Source organism: Ovis canadensis, chromosome X (assembly GCF_042477335.2).
Source record: "Ovis canadensis isolate MfBH-ARS-UI-01 breed Bighorn chromosome X, ARS-UI_OviCan_v2, whole genome shotgun sequence".
Taxonomy (NCBI): Eukaryota; Metazoa; Chordata; class Mammalia; order Artiodactyla; family Bovidae; genus Ovis; species Ovis canadensis.
The window spans coordinates 86,462,168-86,487,826 of record NC_091727.1 but is presented as its reverse complement, the minus strand read 5'-3'; the positions used below and the strand labels follow the sequence as shown (position 1 = coordinate 86,487,826).

At 40.5% G+C, this 25,659-nt stretch overlaps 1 protein-coding gene across 5 annotated transcripts in view; it reads left to right on the top strand.

Moving 5' to 3' along the window:
- Window positions 1–25,659, top strand: part of MTM1 (myotubularin 1) — a 183,024-nt gene that overhangs the window by 145,256 nt on the left and 12,109 nt on the right. For all 5 annotated transcript variants that reach the window (XM_070290605.1, XM_070290603.1, XM_070290602.1 and 2 more), the window contains 6 exons: window positions 11,146–11,229; window positions 13,701–13,850; window positions 18,167–18,355; window positions 22,501–22,686; window positions 24,158–24,364; window positions 25,173–25,265. In XM_070290605.1, coding sequence (XP_070146706.1) covers window positions 11,146–11,229; window positions 13,701–13,850; window positions 18,167–18,355; window positions 22,501–22,686; window positions 24,158–24,364; window positions 25,173–25,265 — 909 coding nt within the window. The remainder of the gene's footprint in view (window positions 1–11,145; window positions 11,230–13,700; window positions 13,851–18,166; window positions 18,356–22,500; window positions 22,687–24,157; window positions 24,365–25,172; window positions 25,266–25,659) is intronic.

Sequence of the window (25,659 nt, the reverse complement as noted above, 5' to 3'; positions counted from 1 at the left end):
AGGATACGACACGGGGCTGGGAGGATACACCTATTTTTTGATATTACAAACCGAGAATAAATGACCTGGGGCACTTTTTCTGTGCTTTGAGGTTGTAAACCAGACTGAAATGGAGCAGACTCTTTGTTTCTAGGCTGATTACAGATTAATAGCCAACAACCAGAAGCTCATTTTCACCCGGGAATTGAATGAGAAGCTACACATGTGCACTCGCCTCTCAGCCTGGATGCGGCCTGAGACCCAAGGGTGGCTTAGTTCTCCATCTCTTTTTCTAACCAGGACATTTTTTTTCTTAAATAAATAGTAAACTTGGCTCATAGAGGGTCTAATCATGCTTTTAAAGCTCCTCCCTTCCTGCCTCCTGCAAGACTTGGCCCTCTGTCTTCTTTCTGTCTCTCTCCACTGCCCTCTCCCCTGGTCTCGAGACATGCCCAGCCATCCTCCCTGTGCCCATCTCTGGGGACTGTGGTCCCAGCTGGACTGTCCCTCCCCTTCCCTGTGCCACCCTCCATGTCCAGAAGCACAGTGCTCACCGCTGGTGCTCACATCCTCCCTTCCACTCCCTGCCTTGCAACTTGGGGGAACTGTTGGGTTTTTTTGGGGGGGGAGGGTTGTTTTTTAATTAATTTATTTTTAATTAGAGGATAATTGCTTTACATGCCATGTTGAGACGGTATGGTACTGGCACAAAGACAGAAACATAGATCAGTGGAACAAAATAGAAAGCCCAGAGATAAATCCACACACCTATGGACACCTTACCTTTGACAAAGGAGGCAAGAATATACAATAGAGAAAAGACAATCTCTTTAACAAGTGGTGCTGGGAAAACTGGTCAACCACTTGTAAAAGAATGAAACTAGAACACTTTCTAACACCGCACACGAAAATACACTCAAAATGGATTAAAGATCTAAACATAAGGCCAGAAACTATAAAACTCCTAGAGGAAAGCATAGGCAAAACACTCTCTGACATCAATCACAGCAGGATTGTCTATGACCCACCTCCCAGAGTAATGGAAATAAAAGCAAAAATAAACAAATGGGACCTAATTAAACTTAAAAGCTTTTGCACAATGAAGGAAACTATAAGCAAGGTGAAAAGACAGCCTTCAGAATGGGAGAAAATAATAGCAAATGAAGCAACTGACAAAGAATTAGTCTCAAAAATATACAAGCAGCTCATGCAGCTCAATTCCAGAAAAATAAATGACCCAATCAAAAAATGGGCCAAAGAACTAAGCAGACATTTTTCCAAAGAAGACATACAGATGGGTAACAAACACATAAAAAGATGTTTAACATCACTCATTATCAGGAAAATGCAAATCAAAACCACAATGAGGTACCATCTCACTCTGGTCAGAATGGCTGCTATCAAAAAGTCTACAAACAACAAATGCTGGAGAGGGTGCAGAGAAAAGGGAACCCTCTTACACTGTTGATGGGAATGCAAAGTAGTACAGCCACTATGGAGAACAGTGTGGAGATTCCTTAAAAACTGAAAATAGAACTGCCTTATGACCTGGCAATCCCACTGCTGGGCATACACACCGAGGAAACCAGAATTGAGGAGATACATGTACCCCAATGTTCATTGCAGCACTGTTTATAATAGCCAGGACATGGAAGCAACCTAGATGTCCATCAGCAGATGAATGGATAAGAAAGCTGTGGTATATATACACAATGGAATATTACTCAGCTATAAGTAATGCATTTGAATCAGTTGTAATGAGGTGGATGAAACTGGAGCCTATTATACAGAGCGAAGTAAGTCAGAAAGAAAAACACGAATACAGTATATTAATGCATATATATGGAATTTAGAAAGATGGTAATGATGACCCTATATGTGAGACAGCAAAAGAGACACAGATGTAAAGAACAGTCTGTTGGACTCTGTGGGAGAAGGCGAGGGTGGGATGATTTGAGAGAATAGCATTGAAACATGTATATTACCATATGTGAAATAGATCTCCAGTCCAGGTTCAAAGCATGAGACAGGGTGCTCAGGACTGGTGCACTGGGAATACCCCGAGGGATGGGATGGGAAGGGACGTGGGAGGGAGGGTCAGAATGGGGAACACATGTACACGGCATGGCTGATTCATGTGAATGTATGGCAAAAACCGCCACAATATTGTAATTAGCCTCCAATTAAAATTTAAAAATTTTTAATGCCATGTTGGTTTCCACCATACATCAACATGAGTCAGCCATAGGTATACATATATCCCCTCCATCTTGAACCTTCCTCCCGCCTCCTACCACATCCCACCCCTCTAGGTTGTCACAGAGCACTGGTCTGAGTTCCCTGAGTCATACAGCGAATTCCCACTGGCTATCTATCTTATATTTGGTAATGTATATGTTTCGATGCTACTCTCTCCAGTTGTCCCTCTCTCTCCTTTCCCCACTGTGCCCACAAGTCTGTTCTCTCTGTCTGCATCTCCATTGCTGCCCTGCAAATAAGTTCATCGAAACTGTTGTTTTGAAAGTGATTCCAGGCCCTACAAGTTTTCCTACTTGGTAGACTGTAAGACCTTGGCCTCTTCCACCGCACTGTCATTCAAAGGTTTTTTTTTTTTTTGTTTTTAAATTGAATAGCTGCAATAGATGTTTATAAAATATCCACCAGATGTCCCAAGTTAGAATTGACAGAGCATCCCCTTTGTGTCGGGGCTGCTGGGTCTTCCACTTCATTCACCACCTCTCTCTTCAGCCAGGCCTGGTCTCCTGGCTTGTGGGGCCTACTTTCTTGGGTTGTTGGTGATGATTGCCTGTGGACTTATTCCTTGGGCCTTTATCTGTGGGAAGACTCCAGGGCCAGGATTGAAGGCAGTCTTACATTTTCTTCTGCCAGGCATTTGGGGGGCACTCCCAGCCTGGGGCACTCACAGATTAAATTCTCTGCAGGATATTTTTGGGACCATGAAAGTTATATGAGTTTTGGCAGCCCTGTACTGTAGGCTCCCTTGCTCAGCACAGGTCACCTAGGCAGGTAAGTTCCCTCTGAGTCTCAGGAATTTGTTTCCTGTTTGTCCTTGCCCTAAGGGTACAGTGTTATTGAAGGAAGTTTCCAGTTTGACACCCATCTTGGCCAGCCCAGGGCATTACATCTTATCTCCTGGAGCCTAAGAGGCCGCAGAAACCAGTCCTGCCCACTCTTCTTGTTCTCTGCATTCCATTCACAGTTTGGCTTGGGCTTCTGAGAGTCTCTTCTTCCCTCGTAGGCTCATGAGTGCATTTTTAAAAAGGGTTTCTGTTTTGTCCAGCAGTTTTAGATGTTGTCAGCAGAAATATCAGTTAGAGCATCTAGATCATCACGCTGGCAGACACCTCTCCTGTGGCTTCTGAGGTGTCAATCTCCTGGCCCTCCTTTTCCATTTCCTCAGCTCGCTTCTGACGTCTAAATATGGGTTTTCTAGAAAAGTCCATCCTTGCTCTGTGCTACCCCAAGTCTTTTTTGTTCTTGTGTTGACCAGCATTGCCTTCATGGCTTTGTGTTTCCCATTAGCTGCTCAGTGACTTCAGCTGACGCCTAAACCTTTGTTAAAAATTAATCTCTCATTTTCCCCTCAAGCTTCCTTTGAACTGCCAGTTTCTCTATTGCATTTCCTTCTCCCCATCTTCCTTCTGCTCCAAAATCAGGGTCAGTGGGAGATTTCCCTTTTCTGTAACATTTACTAAATCCAAGTGTTCTTCATGCCCAGCCCGACTTGGTTCAGGTTTCCATCTCTTCTTTTCTGGCTGTGGGGATGGTGCCTTTGCTGATTTTTGTACTTCTGTTTCTGATCCAGCCCACTCTACACGTGCTGTCTGTCAGGTTGCTGCCCTTGGGAGGCAGCTCAGACTGTCTTCACCCCTTCACTTCTGAAACTTCAGCCCCTCATCCCTCCCTGTCAGTGTAAATGCAAACCTCTGTTCTGTCTACCATGTGGCCCCATCTCTCCATGGTCTCCTGTTTTTCTACCCACCTGTGGGCTGGCTGCCAGACCAAGGTGTTTGCTGATGGCCTTGTGTTTTCTTCCATTTTTGACTTTTTTGTAGTCCTCATAGTTACCATGTCCAAAGTCGTCTTACCCTTCCAGGTGATCTCCCATGCCACTAGCGCCCCTCCAGGCCTGCCTGTCCAGAAGTAACTCTGGCATTCCCTGGCATCCCATGGCACTTAATCTGTACCTTTCAGGGCACTTAACCTGCTTCTCTTTACGTGAACAGTAGCTGCTCCCTCCTCATCTCTCTCCTTCAGAGGATTTCTAACTCTTTAAAGACAGTAGTGGTGTCTTACTCTCTTTTTATCTATTTAATACCTTGTTCATAAGAGATAGTGTCTGCTAAGTAAATGTTTCTTAAATGTATCTAATAATGTCAGTGGAATGAATGAACAGGAGCTAGCAGCCACCAAGTGACCTATAAGAATATCCTGTTTAGAAAGGGCTTTGATTCAGCAAGCATTTATGTTGATTTTTTTTAAATGACTAATGTATGCATGGTTGAAAAGTAAGGAAAGATTAAAGGACTGAATGTTTGTGTCCCCACAAATTTTCTGTTGAAGCTCTAACCTTCAGGGCAATGGGAAGTGATTAGCTTTAGATGCAGTCATGGGGGTGGTGTCCCATGATGGGATTAGTGCCCTTTTAAAAAGAGGCCAGACTTCACATCTTCACCGTGTGCAGTACAGCAAGAAGGCCATCCTCTATAAACCAGGAGGTGGATCTCAACAGAATTAGACCATGCTGGCTCCTTGACCTCAGACTTCTCAGCCTCCAGAACTGTGAGAGTTAGTTTGTTCTTCTAAGCCAGGTATCTTCTTATAGTAGAGTGAACTAACTACAGCAGTAAAAATAGTAAAAATATCTCCCTCCCAGCACCCTTTAGTTAACATTCTCAGCATATTGCTGTCCACCCAGTGATAGTAACCTATGCAGGTAGTTCATTATTTATATTCCTTCCTCCTTTGACCCTAATGAAGCATGCTACATATGCACCTCCATGGCTTGCTTTCTAAATTTTCCAATACATACTGCCTACCAAGTGGGCTTCTTCACTCTGTTAATACTCTGTTTACTGTCTCATACTTTATTTAATCCTCTGTTGATGGATGTTAACATCATTTCTAATAATTTGCCCCTCGGTATGTGATAATGAGTCCTTAAAATGGGACAGTGGAGAGGGATAGTAGAGAACAGATTTGAGAAAGATCAAGACGATCAGATCAGTAGAATTGGTTGATTGACAGTTATAGTTATGAGGGGAAATGGGATGATAGGGATGAATCCATCCTGGATAAATGGGTTGATGGTGGGGCCAGTGGTCAAGATGGGCAACATAGGAACAGAATGAAGAAGAGAAGACAAGTTCGTTTTGGCTGTGCTGAGCACAGGTTGTAGGGGACAACCAGGTGTGGGTATGTGGGAGGCCAGTGGCTGCATAGATCTGAAGCTTTCCCTGGGGAGAGGCTTATTTGGTAGACCTGGATTTGATCATTGGCATTTTCATTGACATAGCCAAAGTTATCAGGAGAGAGAATTACAGTGAAAAGTGATGTCACATATGAACCCTGAGAAATGTCAGCCTTAAATGATTATGATTTTGACAAATAGTAAAGAATGTTCTTTTTCTAAAATGATTGAAATGACATTTCAAGTGCACTTTTGTAGTCCTTTCCTGAATAAGTGACTATATGACTCAAGAATATTAAAGCCATTTTCTCCAGGGAAAAAGATAGTGGTAGAACTAAGAGAATTATTTATGCAAACAGAAGTAGCAATGGTAATTCATGCACAGGTTGCTTTTTGACCTATGAGGCTTTTATCAGACTTTTGGATGAAATTACTTTTGATGCAGTTGTACAAATTCTTACTATGTCTAATCATAGTAAAGGGCTGAAAGCTGTATCAAGCATGAAGCCATTGCTTAGAATTATAAACTTTGCCAAGTTTCAGCACCTCCTATCATTCTTCCTTAAAATTTTAGACTTTTCCTCCTAACTTGAATGAAAGCATTATTGTTCTTATACGAAGTGGTCTTGTTTCTTGAGATAATTTTACATTGTTGCACCCTTCAGTGGTAGATGAAAAGTTTGAAAAAGGCTAATGTCTTCAATTTTGAAATAAGATTACGAAAAAATACCTCAGATTCTTGTTTAAACATTGCAGAATTCTATCCCGAAAGAGTTAGTGACTGGTTTCCTGAATTTTTAAAGCTAGGTCTCAGAGATGCAGTGAATTGTGTCCACTGATGACCATGCTTTGTGTGGTGACAGCATCATTTGAAAGCACTATTATATCTTACAGAGCTTATCAATTTACTTCCTTGAATACTGTGAAAATTGTTTTCTTCTGTAACTGTCTCCCTCTTCAGTGGTATTTAATTCTTCTAAATCTGACACTCAAAAATCCAGTTCTGAGAGACAGTGCGACAAGGCTTTGGCTGTCTGTGAGGCCCTTTGTGAGATCTAGGAATCCTAACTCAGTGACACAGTTCTCCCTCCTCAAAGAAGGAAGCTCATGAATCACTCCGTATTTATAGAATCTACTCAATAACAATAAATCCAATCTAGATGTTTAAAGCGAGTTGGTGCATCTTTATATAAGTGCCATTTTAAAATGATGGCTAATTAAGTGAAAGCTAGAATCTGCTGTCATTTCAGATTTTTGCTCCCACAAGACACAACAGTGATAAACGGAGCTAAATTAAAAAGACAAGTTACATTCTCTTTGTCAGAGTTGTTTTCCCTAGTGTGAAATTGGAGATTTTCATCTCAACTTTGTCCTTTAACATTTTTCAAATGTTACATTGTACTATTTTTAATCCTGGAAAAATGCACAAGATTTTTTTTTTTTTTTAAGTCTCCATGCCTGGTATTTCTTGACTAGTAGGAATCTGAGTTGGTGAAATGCCCAAATATTCATACAGAGCCGAATAAAGGAAGACATGCTCATATGAAGCCAGGGTGAGCACTTGAGTCTGTTTTCTGATGTCAGTTGCCCAACTTTGATACTGGGCTCTGGTTATGCAGGATGCTCACGTGTGAAGGCGGGGTAAAGGGCACATGGGCCTTCCCTGTACCTTTCTCTGCAACTTCTTGTCAATCTATAATTATTTCAAAAATCACGTAAAAAAAGAAAAAAGTCAAGCAGCCCCTCAAATAGGCTGAGCACACAGACCCCTCAAGAAGATTCCTAGTGTTCTGGTGTATCCATGGGCCTTCAGGATCAGGGCATTACCACCCTCCCCCGGAGGGTCTTGATTCAGCAAGGTGAGCTGGGGCCCAGGCAGTGCCTGGCACATTGGGGAAACCCCAACCCCATCTCTGAACCCCCTGCCCACTCCCTGAGCTGAGATTGAATCCTTCTTGGGAAGCAAGATGGGTGCAGGGACAGGGGTCACTGAGGGCACGTCATCACCAACCTTGAACCTGACTCCCTGTGCGTTCCCACGAGGGACAGTCTCTAGAAGTGGTTCCCACCATGGAACTCGTGATTCCCAAACAGTGTCCCCACCTGACCCAGGGCTGTAGGTAGGAATCACTGTGGAAAATGGCATCCTGCAAATCAAATTCTCAGAGACGCAAAGCCTTAAAAACTACATGTCTATAAGGGAAAATAAATAACAGGTAAAATCCTCAAGAAATGTAAGCTGCTAACTTTAGGTTTTACCATTTTCAGGCAGGAGCTGTAATTAGCCTTGTAACAAGTAATCACTTGTAGGGAATTCTGTACTTTTTGATAATGAGGTAAAGATGAATGGGTGATGATATCCTTGCTTTAATGCTTAGTAGTCTTAGTTTTTTGGTAATAATCCACCTTTATGTTACTCGACTGAGAGCTTGTATTTTTAAACTCTTGCTTTGTTCTCTTATCTTAATCTTTAAGGGGGGAAAAGGGTAGAAATTAAAATATCTGGGAAGTAATTCCTGTACATTCAACTTTAGAAAATGTCAGTGTTGCTTCTTATAGAATGCTTACTTCAGAAGAGCCAAAGAGTTAGTGACAGCTCAGTGTTCACATTGTATTTTCCTATTTAAACTAGCAAGTTATACTTTGAAAAAGTATTTTCTTGTAATTGTAAGCTAATTTATTTGGATAGTTAAAATATTGGCTTGAACATCTGTTCTTTTCCACCTTAAGCTCCAGTTCAGTGTTAGATGTTTTGCTGTGTATTTCATAGCAAGAAATATCTGGCTGTTATTTGATTCATAAACTTGCCTGAAATGTTTGAGGTCCAAGTGTGGCTCTTAGCATCAAGTGTCACCACAGAGTTCCCATAGGTATGTTTCCTGAGTCAAGGATGCCAGTCATGGACTCGTCCTGTATATCTAGACATCACTCAGAGTGTGACGTGTTATTCTAGAGCTAGTTCGTGAGAAAGGCCACCTGATAGGTTGTGCTATCTTGAGGACACTGTATCATTCCCATATGATACAGACAGTTCTTATATGAGTTATAAAAGAAACTATGGAAATAGCTCCTGATGATAACAATTTTGTATACTTACCTTACACTTACCAGTAATTTTAATATAGGATGCAAGAGGATATTGGAAGCAAAGAAAGAGTTGGTTTATTTTTAGTGGTTGAGAAGTAGTAAGTTACATTGAAAGTGCTGCTGGCAAGTCAGAGGACACTCTTGGCATTAATACACATTATTTTTCTGGAGAGAAAGCTTTATCTGGCCTTTTTGAGTGAGTAATTTTATTCTTCTTGAATGGCCACCATATTTGCTTAAGCTTCATTGGAAAAATGCAAATAACTAAAAACCAGGAAAAAAAAATGAACAAAAACCATGTTGAAATTAGGAACTTATTTCAAGAAAGCAGATTCTAGGTTTTCTTCTAAAGCGAGTGACAGTACAGCCTCATGTCATCTACATGCATCCCACTGGCACAAGGTTCAGCAGTCTTGAGTATTTACCCAGGCAAGGTCCTGACAGGTGCAGTATCTGGTGCTCAGATGATGTCACCAAAAGGATGCTTGGGCATCTTCTGTAGATGCTGTGTATGGATAAAGATGTGTGCTATGCATCTTAGTGCTCGTCTCACCAAAGGTCCCTCTGTCTTCGAGTTAAACGTCAGTTAACAGAAATCATTTGTTTTCCCCAAGGGTACTGAATAATCAAGTATTGCTGTGGATTCACTATCAGCCTAAAGCCTCAATAATCGTACAGCTAGATCAGTGTCATTGCTAATAGACAGCACTGGGGCCTAGTGCAGAGTTGAGACCTGCTGAGGGGGCCATATGCTTTGGAAAGTTTAAGAAGATCTTCTGGAGATCATGGTCCTGATCCGCTTTCACCTTAAACCTCTTGCCACTTAAATACAGAAAACCAATGCTGCTAAGTGATGATTTTCCAGAAATTCTCTATAATTCTCTATAACGGGGTCAGGGGCACCTGAGGCCTTAGGCTGATGGATGGAAGGAAGAGACTTAGAGGAAAAGTGCCCCCAGAGAAAGTGCTTGTGCAGGGGCTGTGTAAAGCTCTCCATCTTCATTTGATCAAGAAATATGTATTCCACCTATGTGGGCCAGATACTGTTCAGTTACTGGGGATTGAGGATGGGAAGAAAGCAAGTGTCTGCCTTCACGGAGCCCATGGTCTAGAGGACGGTAGGGGTCCAGCAGTAACAAACAAGTAAATACATGTCAAATGGTCACAAGTGATGGAAATAAAATGGGAAGGAGGATGAGGGGTGCTGTTGATGGAGGGTGTGTGTTGTTTTTCTGTAGGGTGTTAGAGAAAGGCTCGTTGATTAGGGTTACATTTGAGCAGAGATGTGAAAGAAATAAGGGAGGAAACCATGAAGGCAAGGATTCCAGACAACTGAAACAGCAGGTACAAAGGCCCTGAGATTGGTGTGTACTTAGTGCTCTTGGGGAGCAGCACTAAAAGCCAGCATGGCTGGAGCAGACTGACGAAGCAGAGGAGCAGAGACATCGTGGGAGACGTGGCCAGATGGCGAAGGCCACAGGGGCATTGCAAGTACTTCCACTTTTACCCAAAGTGAGATGAAAAGCTCCCACAGGAGGATTTGGGGGCAGGGGAAGGATTTGAGCTGACTTAGGTTGTTCCACTACTACTCTGACTTTAGGTGTAAAGATGAAAGCAGAGTTAGGAGGTGTTATTATAATAATCCAAGTGGAAGTGGCAGAGCCTTAAACCAGGGTGCTAGCAGTGAAGTGATAAGGATAAGCCAAGGTGCAAAGGATGGGGCTGGCATCTGCTGAAATGGGGAGACTGGGAGGAGCAGGATTGGGTGGGAGTTGTGAACATCCCAGTCCTCTAGCTGTGGTGCAGTCACTTGTGTGGCCAAGTCTGAAGATCACAGTGGGGCTGCAGAGTGATAGATATTTAGGAATCCAGGGTATGGATGGTATTTGAAGCCATGAAATTCCTTAATGTCACCTTGAGAATCAGCATAGAGAAGAGATGAGTGTCGTTTCAGAGATCAGGGCATTGATTCAGAACTCACAGAGAAGTTAATTAAGAATTTTCCTAATGTTCTGTCTCTTTTTAAATAGATTAATGCATCACTGGTCTCTTTTGAGACAGTGGCACTGTTTACTAATCATTGCTGGATTTTCTTTTTCTTTCTTTTTTTAAAGTGTCTTTTACCTGACTGATTGCTAATACTGCTTAAAATTGATAGGCATTTTTGGGTCTAGAAGTCTGATTTTTGTGCAACAGCACTTTGAAAACAAACCACCAAAAGTCATGTTTATTGTAAAGTAATTAGCCTCCAATTAAAAGAAATAAATTAATTTACAAAAAAAACTTAAAAAAAGAAAAAGTCATGTTTTAGTCATAGAAAACTGTGGTCTCAAAAGTAATGGTTAATCAAGATAGAGGGTAGCATAAGTCCAGCATGAATTTGCCATTGTTATTTCTGGCTTAATGGGCAATTCATATTGATGTATGGCAAAAACCATCACAATATCGTAAAGTAATTATCCTCCAATTAAAATAAGTAAATGTTTAAAAAAACTAAGAAGAAAAAGTATTAGGTTGTTATTTCATTGTAGGCAAATCTGGTAAAAAATAAAATAAAAATCTAAGGTTGTGGTATTAGTAGAGTATTAATTCCTTTACACCGAAGTTGACATTCTGTGTTGTTTTTTTTTTTTTTTTGCCTTTTCTAGCCGATATTTGCATTTTTAAATGAAGAAAAGTTTAACGTGGATGGATGGACCGTTTATAATCCAGTTGAAGAATACAGAAGGCAGGTAAGTCAGTAGATATTGTACCACACGAAGAATCTCAAATGTGCCTGCTGAGGATATATGCCTTTGGTCATGCTCTTTGAGAATCAGTAACACCCTTGCTCAGAGAAGGCAATGGCACCCCACTCCAGCACTCTTGCCTGGAAAATCCCATGGCCGGAGGAGCCTGGTGGGCCGCAGTCCATGCGGTCACTAAGAGTCGGACATGACTGAGCGACTTCACTTTCACTTTTCACTTTCATGCATTGGAGAAGGAAATGGCAACCCACTCCAGTGTTCTTGCCTGGAGAATCCCAGGGACAGGGGAGCCTGGTGGGCTGCTGTCTATGGGGTCACACAGAGTCGGACATGACTGAAGTGACTTAGCAGCAGCAGCAGCAACAACACCCTTGCTAAATACTTTTTTCCTAGCAGTAGTATAACATGGCTTATTCTGTCTATCTAGTACTGTGAAGCCTACAAGCTCTTACAGGGCCATGTTGAAGCTGCATTGACAGTTGCATGGCTAACTTCGTTTTCTTCGCACTACACAAAGAACATCCATTATATGTTGTCCATGAAATGAATCAAATACTCAGAGTCTAGAAAAGCTAAGCTTCTATATCTTACTACTCAGGAATTGATGTCACAATGTATTTATGTGTTTGGGAGCGTAACTATTACTGGCAGTTAGATTTCAGTTATATTCATTTTGGCTTAGAGATTCAAATGAATTAGAACTGTAATGATGACTTTTCCAGGCAAGCTTTGATGACTGTATATGAGAATTGCCTTTACTGCTCTCTTAGTAAACTTTACCCATGTGCATGTTTATTTGCAACAATAAAGTAGGAGGCTTTGAGTATTGTTGCTGTTCAGAGGTGAAGGTCTCCTGGCATTTTTAAGAAGATTCCCATGCCTTTTATGGAATAAGAGCTGCACTTTGACCTCTGCTATAACTAAATCATGGGACAGCTAGGAGTTTTGTGATGAGATTTTTCCTAAATCTCATTCTATAAAGCTTATAAAATAATTGGGAAGTTTTGTCAAATTAGGTTTGAGAATCAAATCAAGCCCAGTGAGTATAAAGTCAAATCACAAAACACTAGACTTGAGAACCTTTAAGCCACCACTTCCACTACAAGCCCTCTTGGCTGAGTTCCCTGTTTAGTCTTGATCAGACATGCAGGTGTGGAAATTTATCTCTGGAGCACATATATGAAGTAGTATGCCCTGTTGCTAGCTTTAGACTATTTCATTTTCAAAGGCTGTGTATACCTCTCATTAATAACCTGTCTTCTGGGTTATATATGGAGGCAGAAGAAGGACCATTGAAACATCTTGCATGTTTTGGAGACCTCTGTAGTGTTATGCATTAAACTATTTGTACCTTAATTTTGGAGTATTATTGACAGTATTAAGACTTATTTTGTAGGTCAAAGCTTCTAGCTTGAAGCAAAACAATTCCTGTTTTTAAGCTTGCATGCATATATGAACTGTTGAAGGTATTTTGTTCTAGACTGCCATTATATTCCATCTTTTTTTCTTATACCTTTCTGATGGGACTTGTAACTCTCTAATTGGACTTGACTTCAGACTCATCTGCTTGGTCTGGACTCTATGGGGCCAGACCTAAAGACAAGTACAATGCTTGTTCCCAGAACAAGCACCCACATGGCTCACTTTTGTGTGTGTACTTCTGTATTTGTGAGTGTGGGGAGGGAGTTATTCCAGCACCTCTGGACCTTGTCCCCACTAGATCCAATTTTGTGAGTAGGCGGTAGGATGGAAGATGTCTTCCGTGTGTCCCTGTCACACTAGCAGGCCGCCTCAAATGCAGATGACTCTATTTGTCACACAAGCCATAGGGCAATCACCCATCCCCAAAAAATGAGCCTCCCCAGAGGGGTTTTCCTTACTTCCCTTCTATGAATTTAGTTTTTTAATTAATTTTAATTTGAGGCTAATTACTTTACAACCTTGTAGTGGTTTTTGCCATACATTGACAATGACATACAGTGTGAATTTCTTTACAAGCTTAGCTTCTTTCTACTTTGGAGCAGGTTGAAGTATTCTCCCTGTTTTGAGTAGGGGGTAGAAGTTGCCTGATAGCTTTTCTACCCTCAGTTAGACACACATGAAGATTACACAATGTACTTTTCTTTAAGGTGTGTGAGTGAGTGGGGGGGAGGAGCTTGAGTTTCTCTGTACAAGAAGTAGAGAAGAGTTTGGCATGAAATGAAGGAAGATCTCAAGTTGAACAGAATTTGCATTTATCAATGACAGTTTAGAATTTTGGAGCCCACCTGTGTTTTGTCTTGTGTTGTGTTGTCTGGATTACTGATCTGGTTCCCTTATTGGGAATCAGTAGAGTGTTATCACTCTGCTGTCAGACGCACGTTTGCCTTCTGCTCGAAAGGAGAAAGGAGACCCAGCGATGGCCAGACCCAGAGAGGAGTCCTCCGTGTTGACATGAACTCCCTTTTCTCCTGCAGGGCTTGCCCAATCACCATTGGAGAATCACTTTTATTAATAAGTGCTACAAACTGTGTGACACTTACCCAGCTCTCTTGGTGGTTCCGTATCGTGCCTCTGATGAAGATCTTAGGAGAGTTGCAACTTTTCGATCCCGAAACCGAATTCCAGTGAGTACTGCAATTCATGTCTTTTGTAAAGAGTGCCATGAGAATGGCAGTCAAGTAATTCAGAGAAAGGCTGTTTTGGAATTTCAGTCCCACAAGTTATCATCAAATGTCTTCTGAGTGCAAAGCAGCAGGCCAAATAGGGAAAGAAGTAAGATGTCACCTGCCCCCATAGAAGCTTGCAGTCAAGGACAGAGCATGAACTCAAGTAGTTTTTATATAGGAGAGGGAACAGGTAACACCAGGTGAGAAGGAAGAGGGGAGGACAGGGTCTCTGTGGCTTCTCTCTTTGTAGCACAGTGATTAACAGATGTGAGGCTCTTGGTCAGTGTCAGCTGACACGTTAGAAACAACACTAGAAATACCCTGTGTTATGGAGCCTGTAATTACAGGCTTTTACTTAGCACCTTTATTAGGATTCATCTATCTGCATCACGTTTGTAAGCTGCATTCAGACCATTAGCAATATTGAGACAAGTGCAGATTAACCCAAACAGTATGTTACAGTATCACTGGACCTAGTTCATAAAGTAGTATTTCGGTTCTTAAATATTTATGGATGAGTTGCACTATAAATCTTATTGACTAAAGTGTCTATAAATCATATTGACTAAAAATTTAGAGAATATTTCCCCTCTGTTAGTTTTCAGGGCATCTCATAATAAGTATATTGTTTTTGATTTTGAAAAAAAGAAGTTGAGGAAATTAAACTTTAATGTTATGTCACCTTTGACTTCCAAGTCTAGACATTTTTGTCCTTAAAAGAATATTTGTGTGAAACTTTTGTGTAGTATCAACATAATATACAGAAAAGGCAATGGCAACCCACTCCAGTACTCTTGCCTGGAAAATCCCATGGATGGAGGAGCCTGGTAGGCTGCAGTCCATGGGGTCGCTAAGAGTCAGACGCGACTGAGTGACTTCACTTTCACTTTTTACTTTCATGCATTGGAGAAGGAAATGGCAACCCACTTCAATGTTCTTGCCTGGAGAATCCCAGGGATGAGGGAGCCTGTTGGGCTGTCGTCTATAGGGTTGCACAGAGTCGGACATGACCTAACCGACTTAGCAGCAGCAGCAGCAGCATAATATGAATTGTAACTTAAAATGCACTTGGTTCGCTAAGGGCAAGTGTCTGTTCATATCTTCATGAGGCATATATTATACTTGGAATTATGGTCTTTAGCTCATTTTGCTAGAATGCTGTGCTAATGAAGCAGAGTTACCAGTGCGCTCCTCTTCTGCTCTGCTGAAACATACTTTTCTGTGCCATAGCCACAGACTCCACCCCTCTTCTGGCCAGCTGTGTAGCTAAGACATGCCTTGCCCACAGGAGAAAGGGTTAGGATAGTGTGGGTTCATTTTGTTCACTCCTTCATTCAATGAGTATTTATTGAACATCTACTGTGTCAAAAGTACATGTGAGTACACATGTACATGTGTGTGAATTTCATGCGATTAAGGGCAGAAGAGGAAATGAAACAACTGAGCCAAGTCCACTGTGCTCAGGCTGCCATGTTTATTCAGCAGTTCCCACAGTTCTGAGTGAATGGAAACCCACTGTAGAGCAAATAGAATGCTTAGCTTTTTACTTAGCCATTTTATTGATCCTCCTTACCTTGTGATGGGCACCGATTTGCATTTATTTTTCCTAAAAAAACTTAAGGCTAAACTCTCCATCCCCTCTCTATAGATTACAGTGCTTAATAATATCTAATAATGGATGATGTACTCTTTCAGATACAACTCCTAATCACCAGACTCTTGAATGTAACCCAGGAAATGTATTTCCTTTTTAATAGTAAATCATTAATATTTGATATTCAGTTCTTTAAAAAAAACTCATAAACATACAAAAAGAATTGATGAGAAAGCAGTCTTATTATGTTATCCATAAATAAGATGTATGGTGTTATAAAATATCACTGAATAATAAAATAACCCATATACATTAATGTTCCCATTAAATGGGTACATTTTCCTTTGTTCTCCAATAGGTTGGTTTTAATGTTATTGAATTCTGTAACATATAAGTAACATATATTTATTTATTTTAGACATTTTAAAAAATACTGTTAAAGATCACGGAGACTGCCACCTAGTGAGGACCACACTTAACATTTTGATATATGTCATTCCAGACTTTGTTCTATGCATACACATTTTTATTTAAAAAAAAAAAAAAAGAAATTACTCTGTGGTTTGTGTCTCAATCTGCTTTTTCTACCTAGCATTTATCTTGGAAAGAAGCTTCCACACTGTTGACTCTGCTCATGTGCCAGTATATGGAGTCAATCAGTTTTCTATTGTGAGACATTTAGCTTCTTTCTAACCTTTTGCTATTATAAACCGTGTTTTGGTGGCTAAATCTTTGTGTACATTATTAATTATTTATGGCTTCTACATATTAACTTCAATAAGAATAGCCTAATATAATAGCATATACTTTTAAAGCACTCATGGTAGTTGATGTTGTGAAGTTTATATTATTTGTACCTGGTCCAGCTATATAGCAAGCATCCTTTTTATGAAGGTAGAAAAGAAGAAGAAAAAGCAAGTAAGAGGTAAAACAACTCATAAGAATAGCATTTCTTAACATGGCCTGTTGATTCCAGTCTTAAATCTCCCAAGCAGAGAGAAGTGGGGAAGAAGAGCAGAGAGCACTGGGGAATGAGGGTCTTTGTCAAATAATACATGTCTTGTATATGCAGCAATTTGCTCTTTTAAAAGTGATCTCATTTGGGGAATTGCCTGGTTGTCCAGTGGTTAGGACTCTGCATTTCCACTGCTGAGGGCCCAAGTTTGATCCCTGGTTAAAGAACTAGGATCTCACAAGCCACCTGGTGTGGCCAGAAAAAAAAAAAAAGTGATCTTGTATCAAATCAACATATTGTATACCTTAAATTTACCTATTGTTGTAGGTCAAGTGTATCTCAGTAAACCTGAAAAAAAAGTATATAGATACGTAAAAGTGATCTCACTTCTTTTCTCTCTTGGAGGCCAAGCCATGGGAGGTGGGTGGGCACGTCTCACTTCCACACTGTAGATTAAAAAATGGAGCTTGTACCCAGGCTTGCAGTCCTGAGCCTTTGGACTCTCAGTCAAGGCCACAGTGGTATTTTGACTGGGCCCTGGCAGGTGCAGAGACTCAGTTGAATGAGTATTCATTCATATTACCATATAATCTCTTCTCACTAACCTGTTATACACTTCCATTTTTATGGACATCAATGCCTGTAATTTGCCAGAGTGGGGAGGTGACTTCAAAGATGACAGTGTCCTTGGCTTTGTATTAAGTGAGCGCGAACATTTCTGCGGTTTTTGTGCCTGATTTTCATGGGTTTTTATACCCTTTGCTGGGTCCATGCGTTCTCCATTTGTCCTCCCAACAGTGCCACACCATCACGTGGCTCCATATTTTATGAAAGAGGGAAAGGAAGTGACAAGAGGCCGTGAGCTCAGTACCCAGGTCAGAGCCACCACAAGAGGTGTGCCTGTCCCAGAGCTCATGCTGTCACCCACCATGCTTACCTCCCAGCTCCTGTATTGTTTCTTTTTTCTTTTAACAGCTTTATTGAGATAGAGTTCACCTGTCAAACTATTCAGTCATTGAAAGTGGACAGTTCTGTACCTTTGGCTATGTTACATTGTTAGCTTCCTTTTACAGATCTTGTTTCTTAGGTGCTATGAGCTGAGATACCAGGTAGCAAAGTGTGCTGGGCTTGTGTGTAAAATTAGAGAAGGTTGATTCTGAGAAAAAGCTTGAAGGGCTCTCCCAGGAGGCAGATGTCCAAGCTTCGTTATGGAGACCCTGGCAGCTCTATGGCTGTCCTGAGGTTCTGTTTGCTTCCTTTGGGTTTTCCGTGTTAGATTCTAGAATCGAGACTATTGGGAAAATGACTTGCAGACATGAGATTATAGAGACAGGACCAGGGCTGGTTTCCTTTACCTCTCACCTTTTACTGAAATTGTTTCTGGGTGATGACAAATCCGGTGCAAGCTGCAAGACTAAAATAAAATGTCTGAAGCTTTCTATTTCAAGTGATGTAACTATTTTTAGGTTAGCATTTAACATTTTTAGATGTGGTGCAAATTGAGAAAAGACTAGTCAAGCAATTAGTTGTTCTCATTGGCTCTGAATCGTCCTAACGGTTAAACATGTGTTTCTGGGCACACAGGGAAATCAGAGGTGAACAAATATCCTGTTTTGGCAAAATCAGTTTCACTTCATCATGATTGTTAGGGCTCTCTTTTTTTTATGGTTTTAATTGAGATTTAGTTGTTTTCTTGATGGTTTAAAATTTCTGAACCAACCGTAGGTGCTGTCGTGGATCCATCCCGAAAACAAGACCGTCATTGTGCGTTGCAGTCAGCCTCTTGTTGGTATGAGTGGTAAACGAAATAAAGAGGATGAGAGATATCTCGACGTCATCAGGGAGACAAACAGACAAGTTAACAAACTCACGATCTATGATGCAAGACCCAATGTCAATGCAGTGGCAAACAAGGTGAGTGTATTTCATGACGTGGTTCTACCTTATATACAGAGTGCAGTGTTTTACATGAATGTTGTTGTCATGAGCTGTCAACATGTGGATTTAAATTCATTAAACTTTGCTTAGATCAGGAAATGAGTTCACTAAGGTAGAAAGTAGTTTTAATCATAACATATCTGAAAAGTTGATTTCCTTAAAATCAAATGAAGGGGGCTGCCCTGGTGGTCCAGTGGTTGAGACCTCGCCTTCCAATGCAGAGGGTGTGGGTTTGATCCCCAGTCAGGGACCTGGGATCTCATATGCCTCATGGCCAAAAACCAAAACATAAAATAGAAACAATACTATAACAAATTCAAAAAAGACCTTAAAAATGGTACACATAAAGAAAAATCCAAAAAAAAAATCAAATGAAAATCAACTTTTGATAAACTAGGCAAGTCTAGAGCTGTAATGAACTTGAGTTTTGGCTGAGATCTCAGGCATGTATTAGAATCTCTTTGGAGCCCTTTAGGCTTTTGACGGTCATCCTCAATGTCAACACTATGTCATTCTCAGTGTATACACTAGGGAGGCATCTGTGGGGATTGTGAGAAGCTGTAATTGTTAAAATCCTAAATTTGTAGCTTTATCTAAGCAGTCTTGTCTCTATACTCAGAAATGTGTGTTCTCAATTATATGAGATAATCCAAGAAATGAGGAGCTCCATGTATATGAATTTTACAGTTATTTGTGCATGCGTACCAAGTCACTTCAGTCGTGTCTGACTCTTTGTGACTGTATGGACTCTAGCCTGCCAGGCTCCTCTGTCCATGGGATTCGCCAGGTGAGATTACTGAAGTGGGTCACTGTGCCCTGCTCCAGGGGATCTTCCCAACCCAGGGATGGAACCCTGGGTCTTTTATGTCTCCTGCATTGGCAGGCAGGTTCTTTACCACTAGTGCCACCTGGGAAGCCCTGGTGTCAGTGTTTTCAGATAACTCTTTCTCTGGGGTTTCCTTGGCCTTCTTACGCAGAGTATGCTGAGTGCACCTACAGTAAAGTGATAAGGCAGTGTTGCCTGCAAGGGCCCCTCAGCAGCTGCTGCGAAGGCTGTTTGCCCCTGCACGACATGGTCCCAGACTCAGAAATACCTTTGACATTCAGTTTCAACTTTTTTTTTTCCTTTTTTCATTGCCAGTTGTCACTTATACATGTTCACAGTGGGCCTGCCCCATCCCAACTTTCAGATTTATTGCTGCTGGTCAGATGTAGGCTTACATTTCATCATCTTGGATATTTTGCTTATCCCGAAGTCGTTTACCTGGCATCTTGCATTATTGAAAGCATAAGGCAAGAGCCTGAAAGCAAAACAAGTCCTGAAGCAACTCACCTAGATGTGGTAGTTTCCTAAACAAACCCTGTAATGTCTCTCTACATGGGCGTGTGTATGGAGCGCCATTCACAATTATTTGCTCATAGATCATGCACCTGACACCTTTACTCCTGGGGAGCCCCTTGCCCCTCGTGTATTTTTGGACCAGCTATTTGTTACTGCTGTTGATTTGGGTTTAGGTAATGAAAATGATTTTGAAATTATCCATAAAGCAATCATGCAGTGAAATCAATCAGTAGATTAGGAATTAGAAGAAAATGTTTAGTAAATTCAGCCCACATATGAATATCTTTTTGTATTATCCTTACCTTTATATTTCTGCTATCTTTCATGTATAATTCAGAGTTGAATACATGCATAAAATGAAGTATTTCCATGTATACATTTAGCCTGAAACAGATATGATATAACATTAAAATGAGGTATTTAGAACAGATATTTTAAGGTATATAAAATGCATAAAATGAATACCTTTATCATATTAACTCTAAAGCTCATTTTTGTAGCAGTAGAATTATTGAATGCCTTTTTAAGACTCAGGAAATTTGCCTTTGTGTCTAGTCTGTTTAGGAATGAAAGGAAGGAAAATATTATGGGAAAAAAACCCTAGGCTTGAAAAATCTGTGCATCAGTCTTTAAAAACCACATTCAGGGTCCCCTCCTCTCTCAGCTGTGTCTTTCTAGCCATCTGTATCCATGGCAACAGTCTGTATGTTGTACTAGGTAACTTGGGTTGTTCTTTTCTGTTGAGGAGAACTGAAAAGAAAACTTCAAAACTAATCTGAATTGGAGATTTTGAACTTTTGGTAACTCAATCTGTGCTTGACTAATAGATTTTTACCCTTCTGACTTCTCTTTGAACCTAATTGTTCTGCCCCTATGGATATTTAGAAATTTACAACCCCAGATGTAACAAGCATTTTAAATTAAACAAACAAAACCCAGAGGCAGACAAGATTCAGCACCCTGTGATGAATTAAAGTGGGGCTGTATTAATGTCTGTTTTGGCAGAAACTTTGGCAATGAATTATTACTTTTTCTGTGTATCATCTTCAGTTATTTAAAAAAGGAACTCCAGCATTCGGAATGTCTTTGAAAAATCAGTAAGTGTTTACAAACCACATGCCACGTGTCCATGGGAAGGTGATGTGTGTCGTTGTGTGAGAGGCTTGCAGAGCTAGTTCACAGTGGAACAGGCATACTCCTGTTGTGACCTCTGATTGCAGCTGCAAGGTGTTATTCCCTGAAATGTGACCCATGTGTGTGTATATTCGTTAGCTGATAGCTATTTAAAAACAAAGTGAATATTTGTATCTACTACTGATGCTATTTGTAGCAAGCTTTAAAAACACATTACTATTTAAGTAAATAACAATTTCTCACCTGGAGTCTGTGGAGATCAAGGCCTCTGGCTTGTACATAGGTCTCTAGATTTGAAGTTCAAGTGGTAGGTAGCCTTACTTCTACTGCAGGAAACCTTCTCTGTGACTAACCCTGGGAAAGAACTGTAGGATGTATTGGCCCTTCTGTCCTGAGCTACAAATTATTGTAAATAAAAAGAGAAGAGGTTTTCTGTGGCAGTGGCAGGCATGTGGTTTGTCTGTCCTCAGCTTTGACTGTTTACTTACCTTGTGAGTTTACATATTCATATGTTTTTATGATGTTAATTGGCATCCTTCCATTTTTTCTTGCTTTCTTCACAGGTTCCTGAATGATTTAACCTTTTCTTTAAAGGCCAGGGGCCATGTGTTCCATGGCATTTTCAAACATTGAGCAGAAATCAGCAAAGTTCCTAAACAAAATTGTAGCATTTCTTTTTGTCTTTGTGGAAAACAGGCATCTTCACGACCCTGTGAAGGGGAAGTGACGCCCACCCTGACAGGTTGATGCTGGCAGGCACTGTGGCAGGTGGCGGCCATCTCATCTCCTCTTGAAACCTTTTGTCCTTCGAGGACCAACCATGTGCAGCACTATCCCTGATGTTTTTGCATAGCACCTGGACAGTCACAGGACACTAGAAAAGGTTCAGGCTTTGAAATCAGATGACTTAAATTCTACTGCTTACCTCTGACTTTGGGGGTAAATAGCATCTGTTTTCATTTGCAAAATTGAGATAGTAATACCTGTCTTGTAGCATTGTTGTAACAATTAGGTACAATGATGTAAAGCAAGAATCACCATATCTGGGATGTCAGAGAGGCTCATTAAATGGTGGGTGGTGTTAGCTGTTATAGAGCCCAGCTCCTTTTAATCTTAGGAGACCTCAGTAGTAGTATCTCCTGTTCTTCAAGAGACAACCTTGAGGCTCAGAGAGGTTAAGTGCTTTGCCACAGGTTGCACAGCAAAGAGGGGCTGAAGCTGAGTTATCCACCTGGGTCTGTCTCTAAAGCCTGTCTTTTTCCTCTAGCTCATCGTGTCCCATGTGAGCCTGCCCTTGGAGTACTGTTAAAATCAGATAGAAGATGAGAACCATTCAGAACCAGCTCTTGCCTTTCCAGATCCAGAAGAAGAGCTAGTAATTAGGGAACATTTTGAAAATGATTTTTTCTTGCAAATACAGATTCCCAAGAAATTGCCAGCTCCCCATCATTTTTTTCCAGCTCAGAGTGTGATTAATATTGTTGAGGCCTAGTGTCAGATAGGAAGTCGAGTCACATCAATTATTTAATCAAAGTTACAAAGTTTTAGGTTAAGATTTGGAGGACTAATAACCTTTGAAATATTTGTCTAAGTAATGGAAGAAATAGAAAACCCAACTTACTGTTTTGTATATCTTGTTTCTTAGGCAACAGGAGGAGGATATGAAAGTGATGATGTGTATCATAACGCCGAACTTTTCTTCTTAGACATTCATAACATTCATGTTATGCGGGAATCTTTGAAAAAAGTCAAAGACATTGTTTATCCTAATGTGGAAGAATCTCATTGGTTGTCCAGTTTGGAATCTACTCATTGGCTGGAACATATCAAGGCAAGTATAAGTTTTGAAAAAAAGATGTATATATATAAAAAGAAAATAATTGTTCAGTGAAACAGGAAATTGTTTTAATTCCTTAAATTGAAAAAAAAAATTGAACAGTGAGAAAAAGAATATTTTTTGTATAGGGCCGACAGTTTGTGTTTCTTTACAATTTGCTTACCCAAAGTAAAGATATTCTTGAGAGTTTGTGGAGATGTCACTTTCCAACTCATCAATAGCGAGTAGTTGAGCCTTTCCCCCAGGTTTATGTAACCATTACTGCATACGACCTTCAAGAACCTGGAGCCATCGTTTTTATTAAAACTAATCTCAGTGGACTTAATTTAAAGAATGAGTTTCGTGTTTTTATTATAGTCAATCCTTCGTCTTGATAGAGGCATCAAAAACCTCCATTCTTTTAAAAGAACTTGAAACTATGTGAGGAAACTAACAACTTTAGAAACTTCAATTTATTTCTGTAAACAAACAAGGGACTTCGCTTGTGGTCCAGTGGTTAGGGGGTCTGTGCTTCCGCTACAGAGGGTGCAGGTTTGATCCCTGGTTGGGGAGCTTATATATGCGTTTGTGTTCTCCCAAAGTTTATATGTTGATACCCTGACCCCCAGTACCTTAGGGTGTGACCTTATTTGGAAAGAGGGTCATTGTAGATGTGATTGGTTATGACAGGTTCATACTGGGGTAGTGTGGACCCTTAATTCGATAAGGCTGGTGTCCTTATGAAAAGGGGAGTTTCGACACAGAGACATGCTCAGAAAGATACCATCTGAAGATCGGAATTATGCTGCCAGAAGGCAGGAACTACCAGAAACTTCGAGACAAGCCTGGAACAGGTCCTTCCCTAGAGCCTTCAGAGGGAGCATGACCCTGCCCACACCTTGATCTTGGACTTCTAGCTTCCAGACCTAAGAGATGATACATTTCTGTCATTTAAGCCCCCAGTCTGTGTAACACTATTACAATAGCCCTAGTGAACTTGTATAATCATATATGTGAAAGAAGGTTTGACATGTAGTTTGGCTTTGTGTCTGTTTGTCTTGTTTTTTAATACCTACTTACCTCAGTTTCCCTGGTGGTGAAGAATATGCCTGTAGTGTGGGAGACGTGGATTTGATCCCAGGGTCAGGAAGATCCCTTGGAGAAGGGAATGGTAACCCATTCCAGTAGTCTTGCCTGGAGAATTCACGGACAGGGCAGTCTGGCGGGCTCTAGGCCATGGAGTCACAAAGAGTTGGACACGACTGAGTGACTAACACTTTTCACTTTCACTTTGTCTTTGAAATTAGTTTCTGCAGAGGAAAAGCAACAAGCCTTGTAGTTCCTGGCCTTCCATTTTCAGAACCTTTTCCGTTCTAGACGTTGAGTTATTTTAAAGCAGGACTTTTTACTAGGGTTAAAGGCTTTAAGTTCAAATTTAAGCAGTCCCTTCCAGCTGGCCATTTACTCGCATGTTTTTCTTTGCCAGCTTGTTTTGACGGGAGCCATCCAGGTCGCAGACAAGGTTTCCTCGGGGAAGAGCTCGGTGGTGGTGCACTGCAGTGATGGTTGGGACAGGACAGCCCAGCTGACGTCCCTGGCCATGCTGATGTTGGACAGCTTCTACCGGAGCATCGAGGGCTTTGAAATATTGGTCCAAAAAGAATGGATCAGTTTTGGACATAAATTCGCATCTGTAAGTAAACAAAACTAATTTTTAAATTATCTGGTCATTACCACCTGGGATTTAAAAAAAAAAAAAACTAGTTTGTGAAACCACTGATTTCCTTTTAAAAAGAAAATCTGAGTAGTATTATAAAAAAAACACTCTGCAGGTTTGAAAATATGTGGCGCTTTGGGTTTAGCCAGTCTTTTCAGGAGACATGTTCATCCATCTGTGCCATTTACAGTTTCACTTGAAAGTGATATGGAAAGTGTTTCAGTTGAAATTGTACAAAAGAAGGAAGATACTCCTTTCTCAACTAATGTTATAACTACTAGAGCCAAATATTTGTAGATATGCTAGACTTTTTGTTGAGGCTTTTGCTATTTTCTGATAGATATTTTGAAGACCAAGAGAACCTATTAAAATGTCTGTTTGCAGGTCTGGTTTCCAGACACCTTTTGAATAAGTATTTTGAACAAGTAAGTACTGTGAACAGCATTGTTAAGTAGAAAGAATCATTGTTAATGGTGAAGTTTTTGACTTGTTTTCGAGAAAGAACTTTTTTAAGAAGAATTTTTTAATTATAATAATCATACCCTTTTGGATATGGTTTCAAGATTTGATGCTTTCTCAGTTTGTATTGATATTTTATAGAAATTTATCTCCCTAATTTCCATTGTTTTGAAACCTTACATTATTTTCTTTATTGCCATGGGGAAAAGTACTATTCACTCTCTGAGAAACTTGGTGTTTGGAAGGCAGATTACTGAGTTGTGACTGTCACATTTTGTGGGTTATACCTTTCTCAGTTTTAAAACAAATCATCAATTCCTTTCAGAGAATAGGTCATGGTGATAAAAACCACGCCGACGCTGACCGATCTCCTATTTTTCTCCAATTTATTGATTGTGTATGGCAGATGTCAAAGCAGGTAAGAGATACATTGGATGAAAATACATTTGACTTCATCTTTAAATATCTTATACAATATCTGGGATTTGTGTCAGAGTAACACAGGGTAGAGTTAGAGATACAACAAGTTTGGCCATGTGCAAATAATTCTGGACACCAGGTGATGGGTACATGGGGTTCACTTTTTAAATCCTCACTACTATTTATATTGACTGGAATTTTTCATAATAAAGTTTTTAAAATTTAATATTTAACTACACTCTCTCTGCTAATGGAAAAGCAGTACAATTGAAACCACCAGCCATCTTTTCCAATTTATCCTATGCTGGTGTTTGTGTATGGGCATGTCTGCTCCCTTAGACTGCTATAAATAAGTAAATCACCTCAAATATCCTGTACGCTCAGGAGAACCC